The sequence below is a fragment of the Aquarana catesbeiana genome, linkage group LG12 (genome assembly GCF_042186555.1).
Source record: "Aquarana catesbeiana isolate 2022-GZ linkage group LG12, ASM4218655v1, whole genome shotgun sequence".
Lineage (NCBI taxonomy): Eukaryota > Metazoa > Chordata > Amphibia > Anura > Ranidae > Aquarana > Aquarana catesbeiana.
In genome coordinates this window covers 242881081-242891363 of record NC_133335.1, presented here as the reverse complement: position 1 = coordinate 242891363, position 10283 = coordinate 242881081, and the positions used below count along the sequence as shown (strand labels likewise).

The following is a 10283-nucleotide window of genomic DNA, read 5'->3' as shown; positions in this document are numbered from 1 at the left end:
TTAACACCCGAAAAATACAAAGTGTAATATTTGTGCAAAAGATGACGCTATCCTTTAAAACGCTAGATTCCCACCTATGCATTTTTGCAGGCCACGTCTGCTTGGGCACGGCAGCCCATTCAAAAGGACCGGGCTGCCATGCCTGGGTTTCCAAAAAATAAAAAAAAATTTAAAAAGTGCACGCACCTGTTAAAAATAATACAGCTGCAGGGAAATCACGTGGTCTTTTTGGCCATGCCTGTGGTACTTGCATATGCATTGTGATGTCATTCAGAATGAATGGCAGCCCTGCACATTTTTCGCTGTGGGAATCGCACGCAGAAGCGCCTTCGTGTCGGTTGGGAGGGCTCTTTAGGAAAAGTAGGAAACATTCAACCATTAAGAAATATAAAAAGACGTGCGATCTGGTCATATTTTATTAAAAAGCATTAACATATCTTACAAACAAAGTGTGCAAAACAAAAACTGAATTTGTGAGTAATTGCACTAAGCCACATGCAGAAACTTTACACTCCAAAAAAACTACCTAAAAAGTTAAAGTTCTCCGAACATCAGAAGCCTTTAAAAAATGTCTTGGCGCTCTCACCGGCTTTGTATGCGGCAGAGCGCCAACTACACGGGGAAGAAGCCGAATAAACGCTGAAGAACGACTTTTCTTCCACATGGCAAGGGGGGACATTCAGTGATTCTTAGCCCTGAGCTCATTCTTTAATGCCATCACTTTACATAGTTCAGGCCGAGCTAGCACGGTGCAGACTATTTCCTTTACTACATACATGCGGCTCCTGTCAGCGGATGAACCGTATACCTTCAGTATACAGCGCTGTGTTCCGAATGGGGACTTCCCTGGAAAATGATCCAGTTGGGATGAGTGAAGCTCTGCCATACACAGGAAGCTTTGTTTTTTTAAATCAAGGGCTTCCTCTGAATGGTGGAGAGGCAGGCACCTGACATCACAATCTCCAGCTCAGCCATTCACAGGAAGCTTTGTATTTTTTTTTTTTTTTTTTTATCAAGGAATACCAGGCTTCCTCTGTCATCACATACCTGCCTCTCCACCAGAGGAAGCCTGGTATTCCTTGATAAAAATACAAAGCTTCCTGTGAATGGCTGAGCTGGAGATTGTGTCATCACGTACTTGCCTCTCCACCAATCTCCAGCTCGGCCATTCACAGGAAGTTTTATAATTTTATGAATGACAACGCTTCCTCTTGCCAAGTTGGAGATTGTGACATCACATACCTGCCTCTCCACCATTCAGGGTAAGCCTTGTATTCCTTGATAAAAATACAAAGCGTCCTGTGGATGGCTGAGCAGCACTCAGCCCAACTGGATTTTGTTCCAGGAACACAGCGCTGTATACTGTATGTAGCTGATGTTGTGTACAGTTAATGTCTGCATGAAATAGTTCATTTGGACCACCTTAGCCCAATAGAACTATTGAAAGTGCTAGCAAAGCAGGAGTAAGGCTCGGTTCACTAGTGCAGGCCGTACGTTGCGTGTATCTCCTCGAATTCCCACAACCACATCGCACTGCTCTTGTGAGACGTGTGAAGCTGCTGTTCACTCTGAATGGCACCCCCATGCATCTCAGCCTGCAGCACAATCGCAGGTGTGGAAGCCGCATGGTCAAAAAAAAAAAAAAAGACCATGCGGTTTTTCAAGCAGGCTAAAAACGCAACCTGCTGCCCTCTAACGCAAAGCACCGATGGGAGAAGCTTCATTGACTAATGCGAGTTTTGATGCACTCTTTGCATGCGGTGCTCCTGATTTATAGGCAGAACTCCAGACAGAGATTTTTGTCAGTGCTTATGTGTAAATCTCAGGTGTAATTATTGTCCAGAGCACTGCTCAGTACATTAAAACCAATACATTTCTTTATGCCAGACAGCACAGCTCCTGCTATACTTCCGGGCCCACCCTAGCATTAGTGTAGGGTTTGCTCCCATTCACAGAAGGCTGTGTATTCCACAAATGGATCGCAGAATGCAAATGGAGGGTCATAAATCACTGAACTCCCCGACTCCCCGACCCCCCCCCGGAGAACCTCTTTAAAAACGGAAAGCCTTGAAGAGCAAAGCTGACCGTACACACACCGCCTACAATCTACATCGGTCTGTCCATCTACTTATGGAGGTGCAAGTTGTCATACATCCATGGCCTGCATGATGGGCTACAAAACTATTATGCGTCTTCCCAGCTGAGCGCTAGGTTAGTGGTTGCTTTGTCAATGTTAGAATGTGCCGTGTTAGTGTGACATTGACAAACTGGGACACTGTCATGGTTAGGCTAAAAAGGAGAAAAAAAAAAACATTTAAAAAAAAAAAAAAAAAAAGGGGGGGGGGGGGGGGGTTGGGGGGGAAGATTTCCAAAGTGGCTACATGTTCCCGAAGTCTCAGGCCGGCTCACCAACAATACTGCTGCGGCTCATTCTATGAGGACGTTTATATAATATTATGTGTGTTAAATCTCCATTCACTGAAAAATAATGAAAAGCTTCCCGGATGTCTTCTGATCTGAAGGGAAGAATGGAACAGATGGAAAGATTTGGAGAAGCACTATAGTAATACAATGGATTCATTTCAAAGCTAAAACTCTGGGAAATTTGAACATAAAGTCTAAAGTACTGGAGTTGTCAGTCTGGGGTGACTTTCCGTCCTCTCCTCGTCCAATAAGAGAGGCTTCTGAGAAGAGTCCGTCATCTCTCTGCAAACCGTCTCAGAGCTTGTCGTCTGTCATTTCCAAAAACTGTGCGTACACGTCTCTCGTGCATTCTCCTTTCTGGTTGAACTGGAATTTGTAGTAGCTGCCATCTGCACAGATTGCTGAAAGAGAAGGGAAAGGTCAGGACCCGACGAAGAATCCTACTGCCCCATAACTGACTGCAGGACCCAACGGAGAGTCCTACTGCCCCATAACACTGCAGGACCCGAAGAAGAACCCTACTGCCCCATAACTGACTGCAGGACCCGACGGAGAGTCCTACTGCCCCATAACTGACTGCAGGACCCAACGGAGAGTCCTACTGCCCCATAACACTGCAGGACCCGAAGAAGAACCCTACTGCCCCATAACTGACTGCAGGACCCGACGGAGAGTCCTACTGCCCCATAACTGACTGCAGGACCCGAAGAAGAATCCTACTGCCCCATAACTGACTGCAGGACCCGACGGAGAGTCCTACTGCCCCATAACTGACTGCAGGACCCGACGGAGAGTCCTACTGCCCCATAACTGACTGCAGGACCCGACGGAGAGTCCTACTGCCCCATAACTGACTGCAGGACCCGACGGAGAGTCCTACTGCCCCATAACTGACTGCAGGACCCGACGGAGAGTCCTACTGCCCCATAACTGACTGCAGGACCCGAAGAAGAATCCTACTGCCCCATAACTGACTGCAGGACCCGACGGAGAGTCCTACTGCCCCATAACTGACTGCAGGACCCGAAGAAGAATCCTACTGCCCCATAACTGACTGCAGGACCCGACGGAGAGTCCTACTGCCCCATAACTGACTGCAGGACCCGACGGAGAGTCCTACTGCCCCATAACTGACTGCAGGACCCGACGGAGAGTCCTACTGCCCCATAACTGACTGCAGGACCCAATGGAGAGTCCTACTGCCCCATAACTGACTGCAGGACCCAACGAAGAGTCCTACTGCCCCATAACTGACTGCAAGAGCAGTCAGTTATGGGGCAGTAGGAGCGATCATCCAGATCGCTTGTTTTCCCCCCCAGACGGCAATTCCCTACAAAATGTAAAAGCCATCATAGCTGCTGCGGGGAACCACAGGTGCTTTCATATACCTGCTGAAACCTTTCCCAACTACCCTTCACATGCAAATACACTATATAACCAAAAGTATTGGGACGCCTGCCTTTACACACACATGAACATTAATGACATCCCAGTCTTAGTCCGGAGGGTTCAATATTGAGTTGGCCCCGCCCTTTTCAGCTATAACAGCTTCAACTCTTCTGGGAAGGCCGTCCACAAGGTTTAGGAGGGTGTCTATGGGAATGTTTGACCATTCTTCCAGAAGAGCATTTGTGAGGTCAGGCACTGATGTTGGACGAGAAGGCCTGGCTCACAGTCTCCGCTCTAATTCATCCCAAAGGTGTTCTATGGGGTTGAGATCAGGACTCTGTGCAGGCCAGTAAAGTTCTTCCACCCCAAACTCGCTCATCCATGTCTTTATGGATGGAATAGGAAGGGGCCGTCCCCAAACTGTTCCCATAAACTTGGGAGGATGAAATTGTCCAAAATATCTTGGCATGCTGACGCCTTAAGAGTTCCCCTCACTGGAATAAAGGGGCCAAGCCCAACCCCCGAAAAACACCCCCACAACATAATCCCCCTTCCACCAAATGATTTAAACCAGTGCACAAAGCAAGGTCCATAAAGACACGGATGAGCAAGTATGGTGTGGAGGAACTTGACTGGCCTGCACAGAGTCCTGACCTCAACCCGACAGAACACCTTTGGGGTGAATTAAGAGTGGAGACTGTGAGCCAGGCCTTCTCAACCAACAGAACCTGACCTCACAAATGCTCTTCTGGTAGAATGGTCAAACATTGCCATAGACACCCTCCTAAACCTTGTGGACGGCCTTCCCAGAAGAGTTGAAGCTGTTATAGCTGCAAAGGGCGGGGCCAACTCAATATTGAACCCTCCGGACTAAGACTGGGAGGTCATTAAAGTTCATGTGTGTGAAAAGGCAGGCGTCCCAATACTTTTGGTAATATACTGTTTTTTAGGCTTACTGGTAAAGACCTGCAGGCCTATCGCTACGATGGAGAGCTTCACCGGCCAATAGGAAGAGACTAAAACCCGACCTCCCCTATGATGTGCCTGGAGCTTTAGAGGCGGCTCCTGAGCACCTGAAGATACCGCTTGTGAACGATCGAAGGTTACAATCTATTGTTCTTAGACTCGCTCTCACATACCTATAACAGAGTTCGGCTCGGTTCCAAAGGCACAAATACAAGGTGATCCGGATGGGACCTGAAACTTGGAGAAACTCCATTTGGAGCTGAAGTACTTGGGAAGGAAACTGGCAGATGCCAAACTGTAGGGAAAAAAATAAAATAAAATAAATTGTGTATTGATTATTATTATTTAAAGGTCCACAGAAGACACACTGCAGAGACGACTATTAGACACTAGAGGGAGCACAAAGGAGGAAATGTCCTCTGCTGACCGAACTGACTGAGCATCTCCGATCCGAGTCATGTGAGCAGCAACACGACCGCACACAGAACTTTATAGTCTTTAAAGTGTTACTAAACCCAGGAGCCCGCACTCCTCACTAGGTCTGCTCTCCCCAGGAGCCCGCACTCCTCACTAGGTCTGCTCTCCCCAGGAGCCCGCACTCCTCACTAGGTCTGCTCTCCCCAGGAGCCCGCACTCCTCACTAGGTCTGCTCTCCCCAGGAGCCCGCACTCCTCACTAGGTCTGCTCTCCCCAGGAGCCCGCACTCCTCACTAGGTCTGCTCTCCCCAGGAGCCCGCACTCCTCACTAGGTCTGCTCTCCCCAGGAGCCCGCACTCCTCACTAGGTCTGCTCTCCCCAGGAGCCCGCACTCCTCACTAGGTCTGCTCTCCCCAGGAGCCCGCACTCCTCACTAGGTCTGCTCTCCCCAGGAGCCCGCACTCCTCACTAGGTCTGCTCTCCCCAGGAGCCCGCACTCCTCACTAGGTCTGCTCTCCCCAGGAGCCCGCACTCCTCACTAGGTCTGCTCTCCCCAGGAGCCCGCACTCCTCACTAGGTCTGCTCTCCCCAGGAGCCCGCACTCCTCACTAGGTCTGCTCTCCCCAGGAGCCCGCACTCCTCACTAGGTCTGCTCTCCCCAGGAGCCCGCACTCCTCACTAGGTCTGCTCTCCCCAGGAGCCCGCACTCCTCACTAGGTCTGCTCTCCCCAGGAGCCCGCACTCCTCACTAGGTCTGCTCTCCCCAGGAGCCCGCACTCCTCACTAGGTCTGCTCTCCCCAGGAGCCCGCAGTCACTATATCTGATCTCCCCAGGAGCCCGCAGTCACTATATCTGCTCTCCCAGGACTCTGCAGTCACTATATCTGCTCTCCCCAGGAGCCTGCAGTCACTATATCTGGTCTCCCCAGGACTCTGCAGTCACAAAGAATACGGAGGAGAGATGGGTTTGCTTTAAGAGCATATTAAATAAGGGCATTATCCAATGTATCCCATTGGGTAATAAATTTAAAAAAGCGAACAAAAGTCCTGGATGGCTTAACTCCAATGTAAAAATGCATAAAAAAAGCAAAGGAGAAGGCCTTCAAAAAATACAAGGTTGAGGGATCATCCTCAGCATTCAGACTTTATAAAGAATGCAACAGGATATGTAAAGGTGCAATTAGGACAGCTAAGATAGAACATGAAAGACACATAGCGGAGGAGAGCAAAAAAAATCCCAAGAAATTCTTTAAGTATGTAAACAGTAAAAAAGGGAGGACAGACCATATTGGCCCCATAAAGAATGAGGAAGGACATCTGGTTACAAAGGATGGGGAGATGGCAGAGGTATTGAATTTATTCCTCTCCTCAGTCTTCACGAGTGAATCGGGGGGCTTCAGTAACCAAAACTGCAGTGTTTATCCTCAGGACACAACACAGGAAGCACCTCCATGGTTAACAGAGGACGGAATTAAAATTAGACTTGAGAAACTTAACATTAATAAATCACCGGGACCAGATGGCTTGCACCCGAGGGTGCTTAGGGAACTCAGTCAAGTGATTGCCAGACCGTTGTTCCTAATTTTTACAGACAGTCTATTGACTGGAATGGTACCAGCTGATTGGAGAAAAGCCAATGTAGCACCAATATTTAAAAAGGGCCCAAAAAACATCCCTGGGAATTACAGACCAGTTAGCCTAACATCAATAGTATGTAAACTCTTGGAGGGGATGATAAGGGACTATATACAAGATTTTAGTAATAAGAACGGTATCATTAGCAGTAATCGGCATGGATTCATGAAGAATCGTTGTTGCCAAACCAATCTATTAACCTTCTATGAGGAGGTGAGTTGCCATCTAGATAAAGGAAGGCCCGTAGACGTGGTGTATCTGGATTTTGCAAAAGCATTTGACACAGTTCCCCATAAACGTTTACTGTACAAAATAAGGTGCGTTGGCATGGACCATAGGGTGAGTACATGGATTGAAAACTGGCTACAAGGGCGAGTTCAGAGGGTGGTGATAAATGGGGAGTACTCAGAATGGTCAGGGGTGGGTAGTGGGGTTCCCCAGGGTTCTGTGCTGGGACCAATCCTATTTAATTTGTTCATAATTGGACCTGGAGGATGGGGATAAACAGTTCCATCTCTGTATTTGCAGACGATACTAAGCTAAGCAGGGCAATAACTTCTCCGCAGGATGTGGAAACCTTGCAAAAAGACCTGAACAAATTAATGGGGTGGGCGACTACATGGCAAATGAGGTTCAATGTAGAAAAATGTAAAATAATGCATTTGGGTGGTAAAAATATGAATGCAATCTATACACTGGGGGGAGAACCTCTGGGGGAATCTAGGATGGAAAAGGACCTGGGGGTCCTAGTAGATGATAGGCTCAGCAATGACATGCAATGCCAAGCTGCTGCTAACAAAGCAAACAGAATATTGGCATTAAAAAGGGGATCAACTCCAGAGATAAAACGATAATTCTCCCGCTCTACAAGACTCTGGTCCGGCCGCACCTGGAGTATGCTGTCCAGTTCTGGGCACCAGTCCTCAGGAAGGATGTACTGGAAATGGAGCGAGTACAAAGAAGGGCAACAAAGCTAATAAAGGGTCTGGAGGATCTTAGTTATGAGGAAAGGTTGTGAGCTCTGAACTTATTCTCTCTGGAGAAGAGACGCTTGAGAGGGGATATGATTTCAATATACAAATACCGGACTGGTGACCCCACAATAGGGATAAAACTTTTTCGCAGAAGAGAGTTTAACAAGACTCGTGGCCACTCATTACAATTAGAAGAAAAGAGGTTTAATCTTAAACTACGTAGAGGGTTCTTTACTGTAAGAGCGGCAAGGATGTGGAATTCCCTTCCACAGGCGGTGGTCTCAGCGGGGAGCATTGATAGCTTCAAGAAACTATTAGATAAGCACCTGAATGACCACAACATACAGGGATATACAATGTAATACTGACACATAATCACATAGGTTGGACTTGATGGACTTGTGTCTTTTTTCAACCTCACCTACTATGTAACTATATCTGGTCTCCCCAGGAGCCTGCAGTCACTTTATCTGATCTCCCCAGGAGCCTGCAGTCACTTTATCTGATCTCCCCAGGAGCCTGCAGTCACTTTATCTGATCTCCCCAGGAGCCTGCAGTCACTTTATCTGATCTCCCCAGGAGTCTGCAGTCACTATATCTGATCTCCCCAGGAGCCTGCAGTCACTATATCTGATCTCCCCAGGAGCCTGCACTCACTATATCTGATCTCCCCAGGAGCCTGCACTCACTATATCTGATCTCCCCAGGAGCCTGCACTCACTATATCTGGTCTCCCCAGGAGCCTGCACTCACTATATCTGATCTCCCCAGGAGCCTGCACTCACTATATCTGATCTCCCCAGGAGCCTGCACTCACTATATCTGATCTCCCCAGGAGCCTGCAGTCACTATATCTGATCTCCCCAGGAGCCTGCAGTCACTATATCTGATCTCCCCAGGAGCCTGCAATCACTATATCTGATCTCCCCTACTTCTATCAGTGTCTGGTTAAAGTTTGTGGGAGTTTATTTCCCACTGACTTCCCTATGAAGCTGCAGGACCCCTGACCCTCTGTCTGGATAGTGCCGATTGGCCCTGTGCTGATAACATGCACTCTCCCAAGAGGGGAAACACACACTCTCTCTACCCCAAACTGAGCATGTGCAGCCTGACTTCATTTACTCTGTCTTATCTGGACATGTTTTGGGGGCAATGCAAGAAGGGGAGGATCAGAGAAGACAGGATCAGACATACTTTTTGCACAATGCACAGGATTATCCCCTTAGGATTATAAAAAGCATGCTTTACTGCATATACATACACTGATTTTACTGTTGTGGGTTTAGTAACACTTTAACTATAGCTGAATGATGGCTACAGCGCGGTCATCCAGTTCTGGCCGCCCGTCATATGACGACCTCCCGTGATCACGCCCACTGCTGGGCACGGGCAGTGCGCTCTCTGTGTTTGCAGTGCCCCTGGACACCGCGGAAAACACAGACTGGAGGTAAAGGGCCAATCAGCGGCTCTTTGCCACGTGATCAGCTATGGCCAATGACAGCTGATCATAATGTCAGCAGAAGCCGGTTACCGGCTCTCTTTACCGCTCCTTCTCATGCTGGAGGAGAGGAGAAAAGGGCTAATAAATCGGCTTCTGCAAAAGTGCTGCCAATCTGTGCCCACCAGTGTCTCCACAATGTCACCTACCAGTGCCCATCAGTGCAGCCTCATCAGTGAAGAAGAAAAAAATGGCCCGTTTACAGACACAAGTACCACACAATCACAGCAGAGATCTGTCAGCCATGAACATCCAGGGTGGTCCATACAGGTGGGGAGGGGGGGGGTAGGGTTGGTCTAAAAACACAGAATGGCTCATTCACAGGTGAATGCCCTGTAAAGAGCAATCTGGACAAGGATAGCTCTTCAGGAGACCAAAGCACATGTGAACGGAGCCTTCAACCCCACAGGCTGCATTTCATTTTGCACTAAAGTGAATTGTAAGATTGGGATACAAATCGAATTTGGAAAATGCGCCTCACATCACAAAACAGACATTTCAGTGAAACCGAAGCCATGTACATGGCTCAGTGGCGCCCCCTACCTGGACTGCTTGTTCCTCTTTGGATCTTCCGCTGCGAAGATGTGGACCGTCCCGTGATCACTGGACACACAGATCAGAGAGGCGTCCTCGTTGAAGTTAATGCTGTAAGATACCAGAGGTGGAGTCAGGCAGCTTCCTATGACAAACCTTCATCCACAATAAAGACGCACAGCTTTGGATTAAAGGATTTCTGAATTCATCAACTTACTCTCTGCATTAAAGTGGTTGTAAACCTCAGACACGAAATATGAACAAAGCATAGCCCTCTATAGGTTTTCCTGACACCAAGAGAAAAATGATGACAGAGGAGGGACCTCCAAGCTGATTAACGGCCTAAGCTCTGTTCCTGTGTGCTGGGGGGAGGGGTGGGGGTGGGGAAGTGTGTCCCTTCCCTCCAATGAGCTCTCAGATCTTTCCTCACTGAACATCAGCTCTCC

The 10283-nt window shown here is 48.3% G+C and overlaps 1 protein-coding gene across 1 annotated transcript in view; it reads right to left on the bottom strand.

Moving 5' to 3' along the window:
• Nucleotides 1-398: 398 nt before the first annotated feature.
• Nucleotides 399-10283, bottom strand: part of WDR45B (WD repeat domain 45B) — a gene marked incomplete in the record, with an annotated part of 18719 nt that continues 8834 nt past the window's right edge. The window contains 3 exon segments of the mRNA XM_073607021.1: nt 399-2825; nt 4953-5074; nt 9847-9948. Coding sequence (XP_073463122.1) covers nt 2719-2825; nt 4953-5074; nt 9847-9948 — 331 coding nt within the window.